We start from the raw sequence: 26,197 nt of genomic DNA on the forward strand, positions 1-26,197 counted from the left end.
CCCGTGAAGATGAGTGGGCCAAAATTCCTCCACAATGCTGTAAAAGACTCATTGCAAGTTATCACAAACGCTTGGTTGCACTTTTTGCTGCTAAGGTGGTGTTGACGACTGTCCAAAAACTTAAAAGTCGTTGAGCGGCTGAATGGAGGAAACTAGTGCCCGACGCGTTGGCTGTTCAAAACGTAAGTCCAAGCTTGAGATATGGTTGCTTTATTTCGTATCAATCCTATATTCCAAAATTAAAACATCATCATCCATAGATCCTCACAATTCACAAACGGCATAAAATCCGGATACAAGCAATAGTCCTTAGTCCCCAAATTCACATCAGCGACTTACGGTGTTTAAACGGTCAGCAAAAGTAGGCTTCCCCCACCACCCACTCACTACCTGGCCCTCACCTAGCAAGTGCACAGGTGATATTGCAAATTGTTACCGCCACAGACACCACGTGACCCAAGCAGTACACGTCATTACGTACGTGCACACAAACCCTAACCCCAAGTCTATGCCTGTCCACAACAGGTGGCCCAACCAACTGTTAGGTTTAGGGGGCAATCACTTTTTCACACAGGGCCATGTAGGTTTGGATTTTTTCTCCCTTAATAATAAACACCTTCAATTAAAATAGCATTTTGTGTTTACCTGTGTTGTCTTTGACTAATATTTAAATTGATTTGATGTTCTGAAACATTTAAGTGTGACAAACATGGAAAAAATCAGGAAATCAGGAAGGGGGCAAGCACTTTTTCACACCACTGTAGATAAAAACAAAATCTAGGCAAAGAGATGTAGATATTATCAAACACTGGATAACTGAAAATCCGACACAGTGCCATGGCTTCCTAACCCCTGTGGAGTGGCACGCACTGGCAGATTTGAATCTGGATTTCTGTCAGTTCTCTGCTGTTTCCATGTTCTTGCCTTGAAATCACTGAATCACTTTGAGTTTTTGCATCAGTCACTGGTACTATCTTTAGAAATTAGGAATGTCCTCAAACTAACAATGACGTCACTGATATTTTTAACCTTTGCAGGTTTTTTGTATGGTGAAATGGAAGACCTCCCTCCATATCGCTACACTGAAGTACATGGGTTAGGGTTAGGGATCTTTGTTGCTATTTTCCTATGTTCCTCAAGTATTTGAAATTCTAGTGACCCTACAAAAAAGTACCAGGTGATATTCATATGCCCAGACAAAAACAATCATCCAAGAAGGTACTGTCTCTCTCTAATCAGCTAAAGCATGTTCACCCACCGAGCTTAATGTGCGCTTAGGTTCAGTCTGGGTACAAAGGAGATACAGTGGAGGGAATGTATGTAAGATGTATACACCAGATGTATGTAAGGTGCAGTAGTGAACCGTGACCATTACACCTGGACCCGCTCCCATCCAACCCCCCCCCCCCCCCCCCCGTAAAAAATTAGTTTCCTCTCCTAATTAACTGCAATTAAAAAAATTAATAAAATTGAGATGACAGTACTGCTTTAAATACGCAATAAACAATAACATATGTACTAGATAACTTCTTAAGCAAAATAAGGTTCCAACAAAATAAGTTCCACAGCTCCGTGTTCCTCGGGAGCGTAATATGTAAACAACGCGCACGAGGACATCAAAGGAATGAATAAAGCTAGCTAGCGGTGGTACGCTAATGCCAGCTAATGTCGCCGTCGCCACAGCGGGCGGAAATTATCATACTGTTAAGCCCGCCCATTAAGACGGAAGATATGATTGGTCATTTGAAACTGATATTGTGCTGAATTATAACTGCCAGGCCCTCTGTAAATGAACAGCGGGCATCACAGTCCTGATAGGGGGAGACACAGGCTCATAGGCTTCCACTTAACATAACCCCTCCTTCCAACACAGATTGAATAGACACGGGTGAATAATTTATTTGCTTATATTTTTGTAATTGTGTAGATGTCAAACTGTAAGTAGATAAAATAAAATAGGATAAATTATATTATATATATTTATGTTTTAGGAATATTTTAGGCCCTCTGAGAGGGCGTAGAGGGCCCTGACGGTTCCCCACTGGTAAGGTGTAGGTAAGGTGAAACTCACAGCAGGTATATGCAGGCCCGTTGACAGTCTTGCTGGGGCCCAGGACAAGAAAGTTTCATGTGCCCCCCGCTTACGTCATTACGTCATAATTTCCTCTGTAGCAGACAATATAGTATATAATATAGCTACACATCAAAGCTGTTTCTGACAGCTTACTAATTTATACTTGACGCGTCGCGAGCGGCGCGAGGGTCCGCGCGGCAAAAATGACATAATCGCGGCGGCACCGCCCATGCGCGAGGGCCTCACGCGCTGTCGATTCGCGAGGTCGTGCACCTCTCGACTTTTGTAACTTCGCGCGCGCCGCGCTTCAGCGCAATGAACCAAGTCATGTTTGCAGGGTTCATACACCTTTACAAGGTGGAATTCAAGCACTTGTACATCACTTTCAAGGTCCAGTTCAATATTTCCCAGCACGTTAAACTTTTTTTTTTTTTTTTTGGCCCACCTCCACCCCCCCATCTTTGGAGGACAACTTTGTTTTTATGTACAGATTAAATTGCAATTATAACAATTCTGTATAATATATAGTATAGTGATAACAATATATAATATAGTGATAACAATATGCAAAGTGATATTGGGGTTAGGTGGACCAAGAAAAGAGGGGGAGAGAAAGAATAAAAAGGGAAAAGACAAAGAGGCAGGAAAAGAAAGAAGAAGAGAAAAAAAATAAAAAATAATAATAATAAAAAATAAAAATAATAATGATAATAATAAAATAAAACACGCAACCAGCTCAAATGACCACTGCAAAGAAGAACAGAAAGTAAACCAAATACATATAGTACAAATGAGTGCGATGTATGGGTGTGTGTGAGTGTGTGTGTTTATGTGCAACCTAAAAGTGCAACATAGGATAGATGTATGGAATGTACTTACCAGCCAGGGTGGATAGCTGCGACAACATTCCCCCAGAGGCCAGAGGCGGGCAGAGAAAGACCCAGGAATTCCACCCGCCCACGGCCCCCCAAGGAGCGGTGGAGTACCAGAGCCGCACTTCCCAGAAACCCTCACATGCCCGCCCCCACAGGCGGGAGAGAGAGACCCCGGACAGCGCCCCACCAGTTAAGGAGCGCAGATCCGGGGGAACCAGAGGAAACAGAGCCCCCCCCCCAGGATGCCCCCCCCCCGTCATGGGCCAGCGGCAAAGCCACGGCGCCACTCGCCCGGAATGCCACCCACCACCCGGCAGGGCCCACCTCCCGCCGAGGAGCACCCGGCCACCCCGAACCACAACCGCCCAGGAGAGCGGGCCAACCGCCCCCCCCCGCCGGGGAGCCAAGCCGGACCCCGGAACCCCAAGGCGCCCCCCCTCTGGAGTGGTGCAGTGATCTCAGGGGAGCATCCGGGGGTGAACCGGGCACGACCAGCCCCGTCCCAGAACCAGCTGTCCTCACCCATACACTCAAACTCAGATTTGCATTCGCCCCTATACACCCCTACCATGCACACACCCTCCCCCATACACATATACACACACTCAAATTCACCCTCACACGTAGACCTTTACACATATACACCTACATGCATGTTCACCCAACATAAATTCCTTCACACATTCGACCACACCCATAAACACTCCTGTGCACATATATACACCTCCAAATTTACCCACACATGCCCATATATCCCCTCCCTCCAACACGTACTCATTCGTCCACTTATTCAAAAAGAAACAAGGACACACTCTTATCCAAACTAGCACGCCCTCCGCGGTGGGGGCAAATGGCTTGACCAGCAAGGACCGGTAGTAGTCCTAGGAAGCCACCAGCCCTGTCCCGCGCCAGCGATCCACCCCCGCCCCGGCAGGGAGCAGGAAGCGGGTGAAGGAAGGCCTTCCCACCCCTCCACCCCCAGTGCTGTGTTGTGTGTAGGTGTTGGTGTATATGCATGTGTGGTAGTGTGTGATACTATGGTGCAGTTAAAATTGAGGGGACAGGTGCTAGGACAAACGTGGGCAAGGCACCGGGCCACTGGTCAGTGTATGTCCACACCGTCCCCTCAAAGGCCCTCAATGTCTAAAGTGCAATAAAAACTGAGGTACAGACAGTGGTGAGGAGACGGGTGAACCATGGCAGCAGGCCCACCTCGTCAACCTCTGAGTACATGCCTGCCCCCAGAATCCTAAATGTACAAGGACTGTATGTGTGTGTGTGTGTGTGTGCGTGTGTGTGTGGGGGGTGGGTGGGTGGCACGTTAAACTTAATTAAGTTAAATATTTATACATATACTCGAAATGATTCGAAATAATTCGCTTTTTATTCACATTATTTAATGGTTGTTTATTTTCAAAACGCCCAATCTTAACGTCTTCACGTTCTCTCATGTTTCGTCCTGGAATTACAATGTAATACATGTTCAGTCAGATAGCTATTTGTTGTGAAACGAAGTAGTTACAATTTCAAGCATTTTCAAGTACTTTAGCCTAAATTCCAGCACTTTTCAAACCTGGAACACAATGCAACATTAAAATTCGTCAGGTAAATGTTTTTCCTTTGTTGACTTTAACTATCCACCACTGTATTTCCCACTGTTGGGCGGGTATCAGCCGGCTACGGTCGGTGCTGTATCAAACCATTTTTAAGTGGGAGGTGGGGGTGTATGCACTTAATGGATCTATGCAGATAGGTAAAAAAAAAAAAAAAAAAGTACAAATTTTTATATTAATAAAAGATTTCAAGATTATTTAAAATTATAGACTTTAAATAAAAATAAATTGCTGGGCTCTTTGATGGGCCCCCCTGGGGCCTGGGACAACAGACCCGGTTGTCCCCCCCTGTCGACGGGGCTGGGTATATGTAAGATTAAACTGATATATCAAGTGTATATAAGGTGTAAGTCTTACATCAGGTGTACGTAAGATTTTACTCTTACACCAGGTGTAAAGTGTAACTCATCGCAAAAGATAATACAGAAGAACACTGATACCTTGGAGAAAAAATTGGAAAAACTTTCAGAAGAGTAGGGCACTAACCCTAACCTCACATACAACCCTTTGCTGTCTTTAATACCTAATAATGCTTTGCCATCTTTGCAACATATCTAGCCATAATGACTACATTTTCCCCTGTAGCCTAGCTATGCCCTGTCTAATTAACAAGTGTTATCCTGCATTGTGTTCTGTTATTCAGATCCTTTGTGAGATGTAGATATTAAGTAATTAGGCCAATAAAGGGCATGCTCTCAAAGACAAGAACACAACAGAAGAGCAGCAAGGGAGTGTGGGAGTTTTACAGAACAACACCCAAACAACTAATTATCTTCACTACATAAAAACAAACCTTATGAGCTCTTGTTACATCTAAAACATTACAATTCCTCTTGTCTCATGCAAGCCCCAGTTAAGACCCACGTAAGTAATGCTTAAACCTATTAGAACAACCATCAGTAAACCATCAGTAAACCATCTTGGTCATGCATCTTTAACAGTTCTGGGTTTATTAGAGCATCGAAAGCATCAATAAACTAATGTTGATGAAGCATGAAAGCCAAACAGGGAAGAGCAACATGCTTGTTTTCACAATACTCACACTCTAACAAGCAGTGGCGTGTACTAGCATGCTACATTTACTCCGTTACACATATTTAAGTAATGTTTTTGAACATTCTATTTTTAAGAGTTGAATTAAGAAAGGGTACTTTATACTCTTACTTGAATACATGTGTAAGGCAAATGCTGCCACTCCAGCTTTTTCTCTCCTGCCTTTCCAAATATTATGCAGCTTAGTTTAGACCTGAGACAGGACTACCTGATTAGTTGACTAATGACCTCAGAGTCCTGCCTGGCTCAGAGCTACGCTGCATATCGGATAGATATACTGGTCCTACACCATTAAGAGATTTATAGACCAGTAATAACACATTGAAGTCAATTCTGTAGTATCCTGGTAGCCAGTGTAAGGACTTAAGAATTATGTGATCTCTTCTACATGGCTACAAACTAAAAGCAAATAAATAATGTAGCAGCAGCTCATGATGAGCTCATGGTGTGCAGAGGTGCCTGCTCCAGCCTGATCAAGATTAGAAAGGGTTCAAGGTTATAAAAGTTACGGTTTCTTATTGGTATATTGATATATTGTATATACTGTATATATATATATTGTAACATGTAGGAGTTGAGGCAGGCAAATCGCTATTCGACTCGCAAATAGACAACACTTAACAACTGACATAAAAGACGAGACAAACACTTAAATACACACAACAACAAGCAACAAGTGTAGCACATAACCATGAGACAAGGGACAGGTACAGATGACAGACATACACACATTCAGAGTACACACTGAAATAAACACAGATAAACATAGACAAATGAATTCACACACATGGACACGCCCTAAGAAAGGAGTCAGGGGCAATACTATGACAGACATATATTTATATATTGAAATGTTTATATATTCAGGATCAGGATAAGGGTTAGTGTCAGGGTCAGGGGTAGGGATAGCGTCAGGGTTAGGGTAAGGGTCAGTGTTAGGGTAAGGGTCAGGGTCTTACCTGCACATTTTCCCGTAGGTCTGTTGCCTCTCGTAGTGGCTGTGTGGATGCCCTGAAGAGCTCATCCACCACTTTGATCCCAGTGCTCTTGGTTGAGGTATACTCCCGTGCCTTTCTCCCCTTTCTCACAGAAAGGCCCCTCTTGTGAGCTTTACCACCGCCACGCCTATTTGTAATGGCCACATGAACAAATAATGTGGTATTAGGCAAGAACTCCCCTGTGAGTGACTGCAGTGGAACATGCCGATAACCAGGCTGCAAGCACTCAAAGGGAATGGTGTACTGGCCAATGAATTCATCCCCAATGTAGTCATCATCAAGGACCACAAAACGCAAAATTGCCAATTCAGGCAGGTTGATCTGGAACTCAAAGCTTTCGTCAAAGATCGGATTGTCGCCATTCTGCGTCACAGTCTTTGTGCGCTGCTCAGCACAGTCAGCAGGGATGCCGTGGATCTCCACGTAGATGTATGGCTCAACCACATCGCCTTTGGCAGCCGAACCCCGGGGTTTGGGCAGGTGCTGGCCACTGATCACCTTAATGTGCAGTAGTTGGGCAGATACGCCAGGTAATGAATCACGAGCATTGGCGCTGAAGTATGAGACCTCTTCACGCATTATGGCTGGGCGAAGCACGTAACCACAGTTTCCATTTTGCCTGAACCAGCCCAGGTTGAGGTCCATCATTAGCCCTGGTGTCTGATAGTTCATAGCCACTATCTGGCAGCCGCATTTCCAGAAGTCCTGAGGGTTCATGTTGCTGGCATCGATACGCATGGGGGTCGGAAACACCCGTGACAAAAATCTCTTGTTATAGCAGACAAAGTCCTCAGGGAACTCATTAGCAAAGCGGTTAGCATCTACCTCATTAAAGGAACACATCTCCCAGTGTTTCTGTTCCCTCTTGGATGACTCAAAGTCTCGGAACTGGATGGACTTGCAAAGTGTTACGAGATCAGACAACTCCCTGCACAGACGCAGCCTCGTGGAGCTATTCCCATTAATCTGGTCCTTCTCATCTGCACCAACCATACGCCGCCACACCTCAAGCCCCTCCTCCTCATCAGTCACCTCCCCCTCAGAATCCTGGGTGTCAGGGGGGAGGCACTTCCCCTTGAGGAGGATCTTGCCCTTCAGTTTCTCAGGTGAGGGCAGGTAATGTTGGTCTGGGCTGGGAAGCTCTGTGTGCAGCTTCTCCCCCAAGATCTTCTTCATGTGACGGGCCATGACTCTCTGCTGTGGGACACTGCAGTGCGTCACCACGCATAGGATCAGCGGGTACTCTGAGCTCTCAAAGGCGTACTGGTTAATGATATCCAGGACTTTGGAGAAGGCCAGCTGTGATGCCACTGAGCTGCCCACATAGACCACGGGCTCACAGTCAGAGCCATCCCACACCACCACCTCCAGGCTGCGACAACCCATGCGCAGGGCCCGGACGTAACTACTGAGGTCTGAAGACCCCCAGTAGTGGTCCTCTAGCAGGGAGGCATTGTGCGATGAACTGATGTAGTAGTGGGACAAAGGCTGTGACATGTCCTGACACACACGCTTGTGCTGCGGGTCGAAAATGTGGCACTCAGAAGACAGGAGGTAGTGTGTGAAGCCGTCGATGGACAAGTAGCCGTGGTCGCGCCCTTCTGCCGAAGGCTCATACTTTCGCACAATTTCACGACACATGTCCTCAGTCACGCCCTCCACGCCCTGCTCAACTTCCACAAACAGCATCAAGTCCTTGGAGTCCAGGTACTCCTTGTTGCTAGAGAACTGCACCAGCAAAAAGAAGATCTCCGGTCTCGTGCACAGCTCACAGTATGCCTCTACGAATGTGTCTAGGTCGACCCCCTCACCGTAGCGATCTTTGGCCTTCTGAAGCTCTTTGAATTTAAGTTCAATGCGAGACTCCCTCATGCCTGGATTCAGCCCTTTGATTATCTGCGTTGAACGGAACAAATCAATGTATCCCTGCCTCTCTACATCAGCCAGCTCAAACACTGAGCCGATCCAAGACCTTCTCACACTTGGTTGGCTGGGTTCAACCACGCCCACCGTGTGTCGCCCATACGAGACCAAATACCGCAGCCCCATCACCCAAGTGCTGACTACATCTGCTGTGCTTGCCACCAGATCCAGAGACTCGTAGTTGTCACCGTAAATGATCGAGAAGGCGCACTCATCTGGAAACTGATCGGACAGTCCGTTGCTCCGGAGAACAGGGGTCTTCTTGCCTAGACGCACCTCTTTGATGCTCTTGATCTCTAGCTTGGCCTTTTCTGAGTCCTTCTTGGAAGGCTCCCAGCGCAGCCAGTGCATGTCTGGGTCCAGTAAGAAGTATCGGTTGTACATCCGTGAGTTGGAGCGTACTTTCTTCATCTCACAGCCCTCCAGCATGAAGGCAATGCAGGCTGCAGTGCTGTTCATCTTACGGTCGCTCGGCATGGTGCTGAAGGACACAGTCTTTTTCCTCGCCTGCCGCTGCTTGGTGCTGTTCTGCAGAGAGAGCAGGACAGCCATGGTGAGTATGCACATGCAAACACAGATATGGAAACACAATATGACAGGAAGACAATAAAATAATCATGACCATAAATTATAGCAAGTGTGAATATTACAATAGGCCTACATACATTCACACATAGTCATAATTGAGAGTAATCAAATTTACATTTTTGGCACTTGGCAGACACACTTCTCCAGAGCTTACAAACTTACAAAAGTGCTTTGTCATCTACTCCCAGAATGTATCCTAGCCAGTACAGTAGGTTAGAGTCAAATATACCACTGAACTAGAACACTGCTAAATACAGAAATCAGTGCTGATACCCAGAAGTGCAAAATACGTATAAACTCTTTATCAGACAATGATAAATAACAATACCAAACAGTACCAAACAAGAAGTGTTAGAAAGTACTCAAGGTAATGTAAAGAAAGTAGCGAGAAAGTAAAGTACTCGAGGGTTAGGGTTGCAGATCAGGCTTTAACCGTTTGTCATGTAGTGAGGGGCTGGTCCATTTTTGTCTTTGCAGGCAAGCATCAGCATTTTAGACCTGATGTGGGCAGCAGCTGGAAGCCAGTGACTGGAACACAGCAGTGGAGTGGAGCACATTACAGTGGAGTGATAAATGACATTAAATTTCATTAAAAGCATCTTAAGAGGTCAAATCTGAATTTTTATAAATTTTCTATTCTAATTATTTAATTTTATTAATGTACATCTTACAGGTTCCATTTGTCCATTTGGTCAGTTCTTGTAAGAGCCTTATTAATTCATATTTATAAACACATAATGTGTGCTTTAGCAAAATAATGTCTCAATATTACATATATATATATATATTATATATATATATATATGTGTGTGTGTGTGTGTGTGTGTGTGTGTGTGTGTGTGTGTGTGTATACTGTATATGAATCTAGTGTGTGTATATATACTGTATATTAATTTATACATGGCACGTAGTGTATATGATGGCGTTTATTGTCATATGGACAATATTAATTCCAGCAATATTATGATTACAAAGCCACATAGTGGCTTTTAAATAGTCCATCATAAGACCACCAAACAAGTTGTTTTACGCAAAGTGCATCCTAAAGAACAACCTACAACTCTAACGTGGGTATTTCTTCCTCTTACCTATTTGTGGTGGTTAGTTTTAATCTAAGAATTTCAATAGCTTAAAAAAACAGTGCACAGTGCTCTGGAACCTTTAAGACCGCCACTTGCGTCCGTGTTAACCGTGTTAAGGTAATTTGCACATGGTACCTTAGACGTTGCAGAGGCGACAGCAGTACATTTAAAATAACATGTTATCTACAATTTAAACTGCTGTATGTTTTCGTAGTCCGGCCCGGATTTTCTGGGACAAGTTGGATTTTTTTCTGATCTCCGCTGCATACCGACAGCCCGCATCAGCTGGCCCAGGCCGCGGCCGCGATCCAACTCGTTCATGTGTTTACAGGCTCAGTCCGCGGCCGCGCTGAGCAGGTTAGTCTGACTGGAGCGGGGGAGGTAATGGGCACCATTAAACAGCAGCGTGACTACGGGCCGGGGCCGCAGTGCGCGGCAGTGGCTCCTCCACGGGCTGAGTTAAACCACCGGCGGCCCACCGGCCCACTAACCCATCGGCCCACCGGGGAAATCCCCGGTAGCAATGTATGCCAGTCCGCCCCTGCATGGAATTACAGTGGGGAAAATAAGTATTTAGTCAGTCACCAATTGTGCAAGTTCTCCCACTTAAAAAGATGAGAGAGGCCGATAATTGACATCATAGGTAGACCTCAACTATGAGAGACAAAATGTGAAAAAAAAAATTGAGAAAATCATTTTTCTGACTTTTAAAGAATTTATTTGCAAATAATGGTGGAAAATAAGTATTTGGTCAATAACAAAAGTTCATCTCAATACTTTGTTGTATATCCTCTGTTGGCAATGACAGAGGTCAAACGTTTTCTGTAAGTCTTCACAAGGTTGGCACACACTGTTGCTGGCCCATTCCTCCATGCAGATCTCCTCTAGAGCAGTGATGTTTTGGGGCTGTCGGCGGGCAACACAGACTTTTAACTCCCTCCAAAGGTTTTCGATGGGGTTGAGATCGGGAGACTGGCTAGGCCACTCCAGGACTTTGAAATGTTTCTTACGAAGCCACTCCTTTGTTGCCCTGGCAGTGTGCTTGGGATCATTTTGACCCCACGGGCTGAGATCTTGCGTGGAGCCCCAGATCGAGGGAGATTAGTAGTGGTCTTGTAGGTCTTCCATTTTCTGATTATTGCTCCCACAGTAGATTTCTTCACACCAAGCTGCTTGCCTATTGCAGATTCAGTCTTCCTAGCCTGGTGCAGGTCTACAATTCGGTTTCTGGTGTCCTCTGGAGTGTGACTGTTTGAGGTTGTGGGCAGGTGTCTTTTATACTGTTAACAACTTCAAACCGGTGCCATTAATACAGGTAATGAGTGGAGGAAAGAGGAGCCTCTTAAAAAAGAAGTTACAGGTCTGTGACAGCCAGAAATCTTGCTTGTTTGTAGGTGACCAAATACTTATTTTCCACCATTATTTGCAAATAAATTCTTTAAAAGTCAGACAAAATGATTTTCTCAATTTTTTTTCACATTTTGTCTCTCATAGTTGAGGTCTACCTATGATGTCAATTACAGGCCTCTCTCATCTTTTTAAGTGGGAGAACTTGCACAATTGGTGACTGACTAAATACTTATTTTCCCCACTGTACCAGTAACTACTTTGACATAATGATTGTGATTGCAATAAAGTTAACTGTGTGAACAAGTATGGGAGAGAGAGGAGAAGACAGAGAGAGAGAGAGAGATAGAGAAGTGAGAGAGAGAGAGGGGACAAGTGAGAGAGAGAGTGAGTGAGAGAGTGAGGAGAGAGGGGGAGAGAGAGAGAGAAGGGGGTAAGTTTAGTGTCACTCTGGAAGGTGTGGTCATGGCCGTTTGGCAGAACACAGGTCATGACCACAAATACAGCCCTGTGCACACACACAAACAACCCCACATAAACCCTCCCCCCCTCACACACACACTCACACACCATGGATGATGTAAGCTTGACACATCAATGACACATCACTTCTGGCATAATAACACAGTACATTTAACTATTGACAGAAGCAATTAATAAAATCAAAAATCAATGAATGTGATAGCTTAGACTAGCTAACAGTAAGCAATTTAAATCACAGAATCACCATATAACTTGACAAGTTATTTATAGATGTCGCTTAAAAGAAACAAACACTGGTACAAGTGAACGCTCCACTAACAAGCTGGCCAGAACCTGGGAACACGAGGCAAGCAGAATCCAGAACATGAGACAGGCAAAACACGGAACACAAGGTTGGCCAGAACCCGGAATATGAGGTAAGCAGAACACGGAATAAGAAGTAGGCCTGCTTCAGCATGTACAGCGCCCCTGGACAGTGGCATAGTCATGATATGCAAACCAGTTTCCATTAGTTCTATGAGGTGGTGTCACTCTGTGATGACAAAGAGAATGACAGTAATTTCCTCATAGTTTATGGTACACAGAGGGAGAAGAGTCAGTGTGTGTGTGTTTGCATGCACATGTGCTTGTGTGTGTGTGTGTGTGTGTGTGTGTGTGTGTGTGTGTGTGTGTGTGTGCGCACATGCATGGCCTGTCATGGACCGTCACCCTGTCCACTGTAAGTCTAACACCAACTGAAGCTTTGAAACAAACACTTCATCACAAGATAAGATCAGTTTTTCCGTTGAGAGTGCAGAGGTGAGGGTTCTTACAAACTAGAGCTTCTGAGATTTCCCCTTTCACAGCTACAAACATCAAATGCACACGCACACACACACACACACACACACACACACACACAAACACACACACAATCAGAACAGCCCCAGACTAGAGTGCTTTATTAACAGGACTAGTTCCTGACACCCTCATATTCAAAATGTCATGCTGAGTGAGTGTGTGTACGAGTGTGTGTATGAGTGTGTACATGAATATCTGCTAGAATGTGCTTACGGCAATAAAGTGACAGTGAGGTGGAAGTCTGCATTTAGGTCAGACCTCCCACATGGCAAGAGTGAAGCTCTCATAACACCATTACTAACGAGTCCAGCGAGTCCCAGCAGCCCTCGATGGACAGAGGTCAGGACAGCTCCTACAACACGCCCCGCACCAAAGCACATGCACCCTGTCCTGGTCAGGACGAGGGCACACTGCCCCAGCCCCTACCCTACACCTGTCTCTCTCTCTCTCTCTCTCTCTCTCTCTCTCTCTCTCTCTCTCTCTCTCTCTCTCTCTCTCTCTCTCTCTCTCTCTCACACACACACACACACACACACACACACACACACACAGTAATGCGGGAGGCTCTAGGAGGGTGTGGGGTGGACACACTGGTGAGAGCAGGCAGGCTCCGCGCAAGAAAACGGCTTGATCGGACAGAAGACGAGGTGAGCGCTACCACCAGTCTTGTCTTATGCCAACTGTAAAGCATCCTGAAACCATTCATGTGTGGGGTTGCTTCTCAGCCAAGGGAATCGGCTCTCTCACAGTCTTGCCTAAAACACAGCCATGATTAAAGAATGGTACCAGAATGTCCTCCAAGAGTAACTTCTCTCAACCATCCAAGAGCAGTTTAGTGATCAACAATGCCTTTTCTAGCATGATGGAGGACCTTGCCATAAAGCAAAGGTGATAAATAAATGGCTCAGGGAACAAAACAGAGATTTTGGGTCCATGGCCTGGAAACTCCCCAGATCTTAATCCCATTGAGAACTTGTGATCAATCATCAAGAGACGGGTGGACAAACAAAAACCTACACATTCTGACAAAATGCAAGCATTGATTGTGCAAGAATGGACTGCTATCAGTCAGGATTTGGTCCAGAAGTTGATTGAGAGCATGTCACGGAGAATTGCAGAGGTCCTGAAGAAGAAGGGTCAACACTGCAAATATTGACTTGCTGCATTAACTTCCAACTGTCAATAAAAGCTTTTGTTACTCATAATATGATTGGAATTATATTTCTGTATGGGATAAAAACATCTGACAAACACACATAAAAACCAGAGGGCAGCAGATCATGTGAAAATATAATTTTTGTGTCATTCTCAAAACCTTTGGCCATGACTCTAGTACTTGTGATGGGAATATCTTCAGAAGCACATCAATATGTTGAATCTTCTCTACCCTAACCTAGGGCTTGGCAATTATTCGATAATACCTTGAAACCAGTGGCGGATGTTGGTCTTTCAAGGAGGGGAAGCTCAAGAGAGGCTAGTGTGAAGTGTGTCCGCCTGTGAGTGCTGAGTGCTCAGCAGCTCCCGCTGGACAGAAACTGCGATAGAAGTCAGAAAGAGTGATAGAAGTCAGTCTCCAAACACAAGCAGCACCAAAAACCACCAGAAATAGAAGCTCGATTTGTTGCTAGTCGTTTTTAACGAAGAAAATGCCGCTAAGAGGATTAGGAAAATCTCCGGTTCAACTCAGAACAGAATGAAAATTAAAAAAAAATTAAAATTAAATGCTCCCGCGGAGGTTTACACCAAAAGATCGCTTATTCGCTCATTTCGCTGTCAATCAAAAAGGGATGCAGCTTCAGACAGATCATACAATCATAATGCAGAAGCTGAGCGTCTGGGCCAGCCAATGCCAGCCCACTGCCCCATAGACCCCCAGAGACGCTGAGTGTCCGATGGGCGGGACAAAGCCCAGCATTTATCCAATGGCTCGTCTCGTTTTGCTGCACTCTTTGCTTCGCTATTGAACTCTGTAGACGCTCAGCATCCACACCATTAAAAGCACTGTGAAGCTGCGGGACTGAGTGAGAGGAAAGCCAAGTCGTTACCAGTGATAAGAAGCTGATTCTGAACAAAAGTTGAGTGCGTTGTAGCGCATATTTAGTCAATGACATGTACACACAACAGTACATGTTTGATCACTTTTTTTTTTTGACATTTTAGGGGAAGTTGAGCTTCCCTTGCAGTCTTAGAGCAATCGCCACTGCTTGAAACCAACATTGAGAACTTCAATATTTCAGGTTTTTGGCTTTTACTTATATCATATAGTGAAATCAAGAGAACTTTATTGTCAAAAATCTATGTAACAAGGTTAGCACAGAAGTTTGAAATTGCGTTTGGCCAGTTCCAATGTGCAGTTTAGCAAACATATATTGATAATCACTCACTAACTCACTTACACACACACATACACACCCAAGCAGTGCAAATTAACATACTGTTACAGAATATTAACATAGTAATACACACACACACGCGCACACAGTGTGCAGTAAAAAAAAACAAAGGCTAGACACAGGCACACACACACACACACAGTATGCAGTAAAAGGGCTAAAATACTAGACAATAGGTAGGTATACATACATACACATAGCAGCAGAAAGGATGTATGTATACTTGTTATACTTAAAATATACTTAATATGAGTATTTGTTAATACTTTGCCCAGTGTACAAAAAATCTTCTACTGCACTTGTAGTTCATGTGTAACGATGGAGGTGTGGTGCGAACAAAGGGCGGAGACACAGTTTATAATTTTGGGTATTTCACAATTCACATTGACAGCACCGCATGACAAGACTGATGAAACACAACCAGAACGTGAACGATGTGGCATGACATGATAACGTTAATACACAACCATATAGCACAGACCATGGAACATAATGATAACGAAAACTAAACTGAACATACAAGCTACGTATACAAATATACACAAGGATCCACTACTTCACCAATGAGCAAAAAGCCATACATATACACAAACTCTCAGGCATCATACACACACGAGGATGAGCAAACTTCACAAAACAACTTCACAAAACACCAACCACACAATATATAGACACAAACATAACAACCAAAAATACAGACAAGACGATATAAACATAAACTCTTAAACAAGATCTCCTTAAACAATAAACCGTAACTGAAAACATAAAACAAGTACAAAAACAAAGAGACAAGAAAACTCACAGCCAACAGACAAACCTAAAAATCTCAAGACTATAAACATCACCAGAGCTATCAAGTCAACAATGTGCCTATACATAAAGATACAATGAACTCCAAGGGTCAACTCAGGTAAAGCTTTAACTAGCCGCAGCTGGAGTGGTTATACCTATGGACGTGTCCTTGATCCATCTTGGGGAAAGACCAAGAAGATATGCAGGTGTGAGCGGGGGTAAACTTGACGCCATGACGCCATCCCATCAATTACCAACCATTTTGTACATTTTATGTCACGGTACGGCACATCCCTACCGGTCAACTCCGTCTACAGCGGCAGTTGTCATGTTGTTATTGTTGTGGTGTTCGTCCCTCAGGTGGGCAGAGCACGCGATCCGTCTCACCTGAGGGTCGTTTGTTTGTCTATACATGTCTTGTCTTTGTACCAGTTGACCGCTGGTTATTATATCCTTCATTTGGATCAGTTCACGGGTTTTTGTTTGTGCACTTTTTCTATTAAACCATACTTTTTCTGTTACGCCTCGCCGCCGATCTCGGCGGTGACGCGTTGGTTTAAACGTGGTGAGGACTCAAACGCGACCCGTTAAAACAAACGGCAAAAAACAGCCAAATGAAACCTCCGCGAAAGCGGGAAAAAATGAAAACAAAAAACCCAGAGGGAAACAATAGAAGAACAACACGGAGAAGCTCGACGTGTGAAAAGACCAGGTAAGTAAAACAAACAAAAAACACGCGGAAAGAGAAACAACGCGTCCACAAAAGAAAAACGGGAAAAACAAAAAGTACACAGAGACAAACTCGATGTGTCAGAGAGGAAGGGAAAAAATAAGAAACAAAAGATGAAGCTATGGTAACAAGACCTATAGCTTCTACCTGGTACCTGTCAGTCTGTTAACCAGAACACTGGAGAACAAACCAACGTAGAACAAAGAGGGAAAAGACGGAAGGAAACAAAAAACAACCTGAGAATGCTCAGGGTAGAAACAGGAGAACTAGAGAAACGAGAAGTAGTCCGGAGACGAGAGAAAACTGGCTTGGGCTGTGTGTGCATGGAACAACAAACAACTTCAGCAATGAGTTGCTGAAGTCGCTTGTCTTAAATAGGCTGCTGAACAGGTGCAACCTATCGGGCTTGATTGCCCCTGGTTCCAGCTTGCGGGCTCCGCCTAGTGGCAGCAGGAGGCACGTGCCTGGGTCGAACCCTGACAGAACCCCCCCCTCTGGGCCCGAGTCCCCACGGGCCCAGGGCCACAGCCCTGTCGCGATAAAAAGAGGTGATCAGGAAACGATCCAGGATGCGCGCCCTGGGGACCCAAGACTGCTCTTCAGGCCCATAACCCTCCCAATCCACCAGAAACTGGTCCCGCCCCCAACCCGACGGACGTCCAACAGACGCCGCACAGTATAAACCGGACCCCCACCAACCATACGCGGTGCAGGAGGAGCCGGGGCGGGAGAAGAACCACACAAGTACGGCCGGAGGTGGGACACGTGAAACACCGGGTGGACACGCATGGACGGAGGGAGAACCAGACGGTAGGTAACCGGGTTGATGCGACGGTCTATCTTGAACGGACCCAGGAAGCAAGGAGCCAGTTTCTTAGTACCACCCCGAACCGGTAAGTTACCAGCCGCCAACCACACACACTGACCAGGACGGAAGGACAGCGCAGGGAGACGGTGCTTGTTGGCGCTGCGGCAATAGGCGGAGGAGGCCTTCAACAAGGCCGAGCGGGCCCGTGACCATGCCTTGCGGCAGCGCCGAAACTGAGCCACAGCGGAAGGCACAGCCACGGCTTGTTCGTGGGCTGCAAACAGCGGAGGGGCGTATCCGAACAAGCACTCGAAGGGTGACATGCCCAGGGCCGAATGCCACAGCGTGTTGTGGGCGTACTCGGCCCACAACAAGTGGTCAGCCCAGGACGCAGGGTTCGTGGAAGCCAGGCACCTGAGGGTCTGCTCCAGGTCCTGGTTTACACGCTCGGTCTGGCCATTGGACTGGGGATGGAAACCCGAAGACAGGCTAGCGGAGGCGCCGAGAAGGGACAGGAACGCCTTCCAAAAGCTGCTGGCGAACTGGGGCCCTCTATCGGACACCACGTCCTGAGGGAACGCGTAATTGCGGACTACATGGATGAGTAAGAGAGACGCAGTCTCCCGGGCGGAGGGCAGCTTGGGCAGGCCGATAAACTTACTGAACTTGGAAAACTTGTCCACGACCACGAGAATAGTGGTAAGTCCTTTAGAGGACGGAAGCCCGGTGACGAAATCAAGGGAGATATGAGACCACGGTCTGGAGGGTGTGGGTAACGGGTGCAACAACCCCCTAGGCTTGTTGCGTGGTGCCTTACTTCGGTTACACACCTCGCAGGAGGCCACGAAGTCGCGGATCTCCTGATCCATAGCTGGCCACCAAAACCTCCTCCTTATGAGCTCGGCGGTCCGCTTAGCGCCAGGGTGCGCTGCGTAACGCTCAGTATGTCCCCACAAGAGGACCTTTCGCCGGGCGGTCGAGGGGACGTAAAGACAGCCAGGAGGAACACTACTAGGCCCGGGTTCATTGGCGAGTTCGTCCTGCACAGTTTTTTCGATACCCCACCTGATGGGTTCCACTACAACCCCCGGGGGAAGCACGGTTTCAGGAGGACTTTCAACATGAGGAGGTTCCCACTGACGAGACAAAGCGTCGGGCTTAGTGTTTTTAGAACCCGGACGATATGACAAAGTGAAATCGAAACGGCTAAAAAACAGGGCCCACCTGGCCTGTCTAGCGTTGAGATGCTTGGCCTGCTGGAGGTACGTCAGGTTTTTATGGTCAGACCGGACCAGGAAAGGGTGACGAGCTCCCTCCAGCCAGTGCCGCCACTCCTCTAAGGCCATTTTAACGGCCAGGAGTTCTTTGTCCCCTACGTCATACCGCCTTTCCGTGGGGGTGAACCGATGCGAAAAGTAGGCGCAGGGGTACAGCTTAGGCGGTTCCCCGACTCTCTGAGAGAGAACCGCCCCAACGCCCAATCAGAGGCATCGGTTTCAACAATGAAAGGGAGCTCAGGGTCCGGAACCCGCAACACCGGAGCACTGGTAAAAAGACCCTTAAGCGTCTCGAACGCCTTCTGGGCTTCAGGGGTCCACGTGAATTTCCCCAACTTCTTACTAGTAAGGGCAGAAAGCGGAGCAGCAAGGGAACCAAAATTTCTGATAAACCGTCTGTAGAAGTTGGCAAAACCCAGAAACCGTTGAACCAAACGAACGGACGTGGGCACGGGCCACTGAGTTACGGCTTTGATTTTGGCGGGGTCCATAGCCAGGTGACCCTTAGCGACTATGAACCCCAAGAAGGCCACCTCGGAGACATGGAACAAGGATTTCTCCAGTTTAACGTAGAGGTGATTCTCTAGTAACAACTGGAGAATGCGGCGAACATGTTGCTGATGCTCTAGGACGGTCCGGCTATATATCAAAATGTCGTCGAGATAAACATAGGCGTACTCATCCAGAGCCTCCCTAAGAACACCATTAACGAACCTCTGAAAAGCCGCGGGTGCGTTCATGAGTCCAAACGGCATGACTAAATATTCGTAATGACCAGAGGGTGTATTGAAGGCGGTTTTCCACTCGTCGCATTCTCTGACTCGCAACAGATTATACACGCTCCTGAGATCTAACTTAGTAAAAACTGTCGCCCGTTGAAGGGCCTCGAAGGCGGAGGACATAAGAGGCAAAGGGTGACGGTCTTTGATGGTGATCTTGTTAAGTCCCCTGTAGTCTATACAAGGGCGGAGACCCCCATCCTTTTTTCCTACAAAGAAGAAACCAGTACCAGCGGGAGAGGTAGAGGGACGGATAGTACCAGCAGCGAGCACTTCCTGAATGTAGGTTTCCATAGCCTTGCGTTCAGGTAGTGCCAAAGAAAACAAACGCCCCCTAGGGGGAGTAGTGCCAGGTAAGAGATTGATGGCTATGTCGCAGGCCCTATGCGGGGGTAGGGAACCTGCCTTGCGCTTGCTAAACACTTCTTTTAAGGCGTGGTAAACAGCAGGGACTTTTTCTAAACCTGCTATTTCCTCTGGCTTCTCCCCAGGTTTATTGCAGCGTGGCACCAAGCACGACTGTTCGCACACTGTACTCCACCGGTTGATAGAAATGTTGAGCCAGTCAATATCAGGGTTGTGGCGTTGAAGCCAGGGAAACCCCAAAATCAGCTGCAGTTTAGGAGCAGCGATGACATAAGGGGTGAGTGTTTCGTGATGGTTCCCTATAGTAACCGTTAGAGGAACAGTCTGGTGGGTTATATCACCTGAAGTGAGCAACTTGCCGTCTACGGCGGACACTGAGAGAGGTTTCTCTAAGGGAACCAGAGGTACGGAGAGGGAAGCTACGAGGCCGGAGTCGATGAAATTTCCAGTGGCCCCCGAGTCAACGAGAGCCACAACCCGGTGTTCGTCTGAACCCCTCCATGAGACTACTACGTGGGGCATCAGACCGCAGTTGGGGACATAAGCACCATGACCCGTCGGTGCAACCCCATTAACCTGCCGGGTCTGCCCTTTTCCCTGAAGTTAGGGGCATTCGGCGATCCTATGACCAGCCTGGCCGCAATAGAGACACTTGCCCTCTTGTAAGCGGGTTTGTCTTTCCTGAAGAGAGAGGCGAGTGTGCCCTAACTGCACGGGCTGTTCTGAGGTTTCGCCGTTCCCCTGAGTAGTCTTGAGTACAGGAGACACTGGTTTATTACTGGACGGAGCGAACAAACGGCGGTGTTTGCGCTCCCGTAACCGATTGTCCAATCTAACTGTGAGTTCTATAGCTTAGTCTAAACCGCTGGGTGGCTCTCTGAGGGACAGTTCGTCCTTTATCTCTTCGCTTAGACCTTCTGTGTATATAGCCCCCAGTGCTTCTGAACCCCAGTCGTTCTCTGCCGCCAGAGTGCGGAACTCTAATGAGTATTCTGCCACAGTCGATCTGCCCTGTCGTAAACGTAACAGTTTAGACGCGACAATACCTCCAGAAGCCGGATGAAAAAACGCCTGCCGCATAGCCCTAGAAAACCGTTCGAAAGAGGAACAGAGTTCTGGTTGATTCTCCCACACGGGTGTAGCCCACCGTAGTGCTTTCCCTGAAAGCAACGCCATCACATAGGCCACTTTAGCACGCTCGGTGGGAAAACGGGATGGCTGCTGCTCGAAAATCAGAGAGCACTGTAATAAAAACCCCCTACACTCGTTGGGATCACCACTATAACGTGCCGGAGCGGGCAATGCGGGTTCCGTACGAGAATCGGCAGGCAACCCCACAACTCCGGAGAAAACCGGAGAGCTGGCAGCTGTCACGGGCGGATCTGGCTTTTGAACCGCGAGAGAGATAGCCTGGAGCTGGGTGAGTATTTCCCGAAGTGATTGCTCATGCCTGCCGATAGCCTGCCCTTGCATAGAGAGGGCATTCCGCACCTCGTCGGCTGACGGGTCAGCTGAGTCCATAACAGGCTGAAGTTGTTCTGTTACGCCTCGCCGCCGATCTCGGCGGTGACGCATTGGTTTAAACGTGGTGAGGACTCAAACGCAACCCGTTAAAACAAACGGCAAAAAACAGCCAAATGAAACCTCCGCGAAAGCGGGAAAAAATGAAAACAAAAAACCCAGAGGGAAAAAATAGAAGAACACGGAGAAGCTCGACGTGTGAAAAGACCAGGTAAGTAAAACAAACAAAAAACACGCGGAAAGAGAAACAACGCGTCCACAAAAGAAAAACGGGAAAAACGAAAAGTACACGGAGACAAACTCGACGTGTCAGAGAGGAAGGGAAAAAATAAGAAACAAAAGATGAAGCTATGGTAACAAGACCTATAGCTTCTACCTGGTACCTGTCAGTCTGTTAACCAGAACACTGGAGAACAAACCAACGTAGAACAAAGAGGGAAAAGACGGAAGGAAACAAAAAACAACCTGAGAACGCCCAGGGTAGAAACAGGAGAACTAGAGAAACGAGAAGTAGTCCGGAGATGAGAGAAAACTGGCTTGGGCTGTGTGTGCATGGAACAACAAACAACTTCAGCAATGAGTTGCTGAAGTCGCTTGTCTTAAATAGGCTGCTGAACAGGTGCAACCTATCGGGCTTGATTGCCCCTGGTTCCAGCTCGCGGGCTCCGCCTAGTGGCAGCAGGAGGCACGTGCCTGGGTTGAACCCTGACATTTTCCCTGAGACTTGGCATGATCGCTTCCTTTTTGTTTCGCTCACCCTGCCGTCACAGAATAACCAGCCGCTTTCGGAAACCGCCAGTCTCCTTTTCTTTCACCTTCGTTGGTGGTCATGTCTCATGGTAAGTATTTGTCTGTGTGGTGTTTGTGTGAAGAGTTCCGCCGTGCTTATGTGTTGTGTGTGTGGCACGGCGAGGACCAGGGCAGTCTTCCCTGGGAAAACTCTTCATTTTGTTTGGGTGTTTAAAGTGTGTATGTATGAACGGGACGTGTGGATCAGTGTGCGTGCTCGTTATGTTAAATGTTATGTTTTGTGTGTGACGCGGGTGCCACTCGTCACTGTCGTCTCGCTCCCCGTGTGTCTTGTGTTTTATGTAGGGAACGACTGCAAACCTGAGCGGCGCGTCACTAGTGTGTATCGAGCACGCATGTGTGGGTCTCGTCTGTTCGTTGTTTGTACACCATTTTTTTTGTTTTGTCTTTTCATGTTCGTTTTTGTCCTAGTGTGTTTGTGATCTGTTTAATGTAGTCCCACACATGCTCCTCCCCTTAAATGTGTGTTGGGGAGGACCGGCTGTGGTCCCGTGCCGAGGGCATAGCTCCCGAAGGAGGCCCTGACCAGTAATGTGGGGGATTCTCCTGATCTGCAATGGAGACCCCTCCCCCATGGTAGTGGGATCAAGTGATCGCTTCCTTTTTGTTTCGCTCACCCTGCCCGTCACATTTTATAAATCACAACAATATGACCTCTTTCATTAGAAAAATATGCCAGTGTTAATAGTTGAACAGTTGTCAACAAACGATAAGAGCAAAAAAACTAAATCACTCATTAATCGTAATCGAGGTAAAATGTTCAAGTAATCATGATATTGATTTGTGTTCATATCACCCAGCCCTACCCTAACCCCCTCTGCCATAACCCCATCTACCTTAAACCCCTCTGGCCTATCTCCCCATTACACTAAACCCCTCTACCCTAACCCACTCTACCCTAACCCACTCTACCATAACCCCCTCTACCATAACCCCCTCTACCCTAACCCCCTCTACCCTAACCCCCTCTACCCTAACTCCTAATTTCCTGGGTGTCCGTACTAGCCAAAGACCCCAGGCAGGCAGCTAATGGCTGACTCATTAATTCAGAACAAAGTAGAACAAGATCTCGATATCAAACAGAATATTACACTGTTCTAGGTCCATGTGTGGTTTTGATATTCACCGCCAATGTTGAATATTCCCCTTGGAGTGTTGTGTGTGTGCGTGCATACATGTGCACATTTATGAGCACTCTGATGAAATACTTTGAGGTTTAAACATCTGATAAATCTGATCTCACTGAATCTGATTTATGACTAATAAGTCTTATAGTTGATCTGCCTCTCCCCGTCTCTCTCCCTCCCTCTTTCTCCCTCCCTCCCTCTCTCCCTCACTCGCTTTCTGTTCCTCTTCTTCTCTCTTCCTGGAGAATGAGGTAAAAATGCATAATATATTCTTTGTATCTGCCAAGACCTCAAGTGCAGGAAGAAGAGCAATGAAGGTTTAGGTTATACATCAACCCTTCACAGTGAATATATCCACCCTTCACATTTACAAATGATGCTCTTTACTTACAGCTCACTCTAATGATGCCTTTTACTTAAAGTTCACACCAATAATGCCCTTTACTTTGTTCACCTCAATGATGCCCTTTACCTACAGTTCACCCTAATGATGCCCTTTACTTAGTTCACCCTAATGATGCACTTTACTTACAGTTCACCCTAATTATGCCCTTTACTTAGTTCACCCTAATGATGCCCTTTACTTACAGTTCACCCTCATGATGCCCTTTACTTACAGCTCACCCCAATAATGCCCTTACTTACAGTTCACCCTAATGATGCCCTTCACTTAGAGCTCACCCTGATGATGCCCTTTACTTAGTTCACTCTGATGATGCTTTTTACTTACAGCTCACCGTAATGATGCCCTTTACTTAGTTCACCCTAATGATGCCCTTTACTTACAGTTCACCGTAATGATGCTCTTTACTTACAGCTCACCCTAATGATGCCCTTTACTTAGTTCACCCTAATGATGCCCTTTACTTACAGCTCACCACAATGATGCCCTTACTTACAGTTCACCCTAATGATGCCCTTTACTTACAGTTCACCCTAATGATGCCCTTTACTTAATTCACCTTTATGATGCCCTTTACTTACAGTTAACCCTAATGATGCCCTTTACTTACAGCTCACCCTAATGATGCCCTTTACTTACAGCTCACCCTAATTATGCCCTTTACTTACAGTTCACCCTAATGATGCCCTTTACTTACAGCTCACCCTGATGCCATTTACTTAGTCCACACCAATAATGCCCTATACTTAGTTCACCCTAATGATGCCCTTTACTTAGTTCACCCTAATGATGCCCTTTACTTACAGCTCACCCTGATGCCCTTTACTTAGTTCACACTAATAATGCCCTTTACTTAGAGTTCACCCTAATGATGCCTTTTACTAAGTTCACCCTAATAATGCCCTTTACTTACAGCTCACCCTGATACCATTTACATACAGTTCACCCTCATGATGCCCTTTACTTACAGCTCACCCCAATGATGCCCTTACTTACAGTTCCCCTTTATGATGCCCTTTACTTACAGTTCACCCTAATGATGCCCTTTACTTACAGCTCACCCTAATGATGCCCTTTACTTAGTTCAACCTTATGATGCCCTTTACTTACAGTTCACCCTAATGATGCCCTTTATTTAATTCACCCTAATGATGCTCTTTACTTAATTCACCCTAATAATGCCCTTTACTTACAGTTCACACCAATAATGCCTTTTACTTACAGTTCACCCTCATGATGCCCTTTACTTACCGTTCACCCTTATGATGCCCTTTACTTACAGTTCACCCTAATGATGCCCTTTACTTACAGCTCACCCCAATGATGCCCTTACTTACAGTTCCCCTTTATAATGCCCTTTACTTACAGCTCACCCTAATGATGCCCTTTACTTAGTTCAACCTTATGATGCCCTTTACTTACAGTTCACCCTAATGATGCCCTTTATTTAATTCACCCTAATGATGCTCTTTACTTAATTCACCCTAATAATGCCCTTTACTTACAGTTCACACCAATAATGCCTTTTACTTACAGTTCACCCTCATGATGCCCTTTACTTACCGTTCACCCTTATGATGCCCTTTACTTACAGCTCACCACAATGATGCCCTTACTTACAGATCACCCTAATGATGCTCTTTACTTAGTTCACCCCAATGATGCCCTTTACTTACAGTTCACTCCAGGGGAGGGACAGATTGTGAAAAACGGAGGGAGAGAAGGAGAGAGAGGGAAAGAGAGAGACAGAGCAAGAGAAAGAGGGAGGATGGCACAATGAATGATGGGGGGGGGGGGGGGGGGGCTCTTCTGCAGTGTGTTTTGTTAATTTACTTCCTCCACTGACCTCCTTACACCCCATAAAGTGTCCATTGTTGCCTGAAACCGTACATTCACCTCTCCCTGTCTCTCTCTCCCCCTTGCTCTCTACCTCTCTTTCTCTCCTTCTCTCTCTCTCAGAGATCTTCACAGAGAGGGACAGACAGTAGAATGTAGGAATATCCACAAACACTTCACCTGTTACAGGTGTGTCCTGACATACTAACAGCATCCCACAAGTGTCCCGATCACACTGCATCAAGACGCTGTTGGCTCCAAGGACGTAGAGGACGCATTTTAGGGCACGGGGACTAGAGGAAGGAGAGGGGTGAACATAACACATATTTGTGAGAAGGAGTGTGTGCTCTTCCTCCTCTCTTCTGTTCATCACTCTCCTTATCTCCCTCCTCAGGGCCCTACACTCACTCTGTTTCCTTACAGACATAGGCAAACACACTCACTCACTCACTCACAAAATCTGCAATAGACAGCCTAGA

General features: G+C 46.4%; 1 protein-coding gene across 3 annotated transcripts in view; it reads right to left on the reverse strand.

Moving 5' to 3' along the window:
- LOC143502845 (inactive phospholipase C-like protein 2) overlaps positions 1–26,197 on the reverse strand; it is a 104,889-nt gene that overhangs the window by 31,712 nt on the left and 46,980 nt on the right. For 2 of the 3 annotated variants that reach the window (XM_076995548.1, XM_076995550.1), the window contains one exon: positions 6,575–9,064. In XM_076995548.1, the coding sequence (XP_076851663.1) occupies positions 6,575–9,064 (2,490 nt within the window). Of the gene's footprint in view, positions 1–6,574; positions 9,065–9,525; positions 9,653–26,197 lie in introns of all 3 variants that reach the window. The other variant, XM_076995549.1, reaches the window with a different exon arrangement.

The sequence above is a fragment of the Brachyhypopomus gauderio genome, chromosome 2 (assembly GCF_052324685.1).
Source record: "Brachyhypopomus gauderio isolate BG-103 chromosome 2, BGAUD_0.2, whole genome shotgun sequence".
NCBI classification, from domain to species: domain Eukaryota; kingdom Metazoa; phylum Chordata; class Actinopteri; order Gymnotiformes; family Hypopomidae; genus Brachyhypopomus; species Brachyhypopomus gauderio.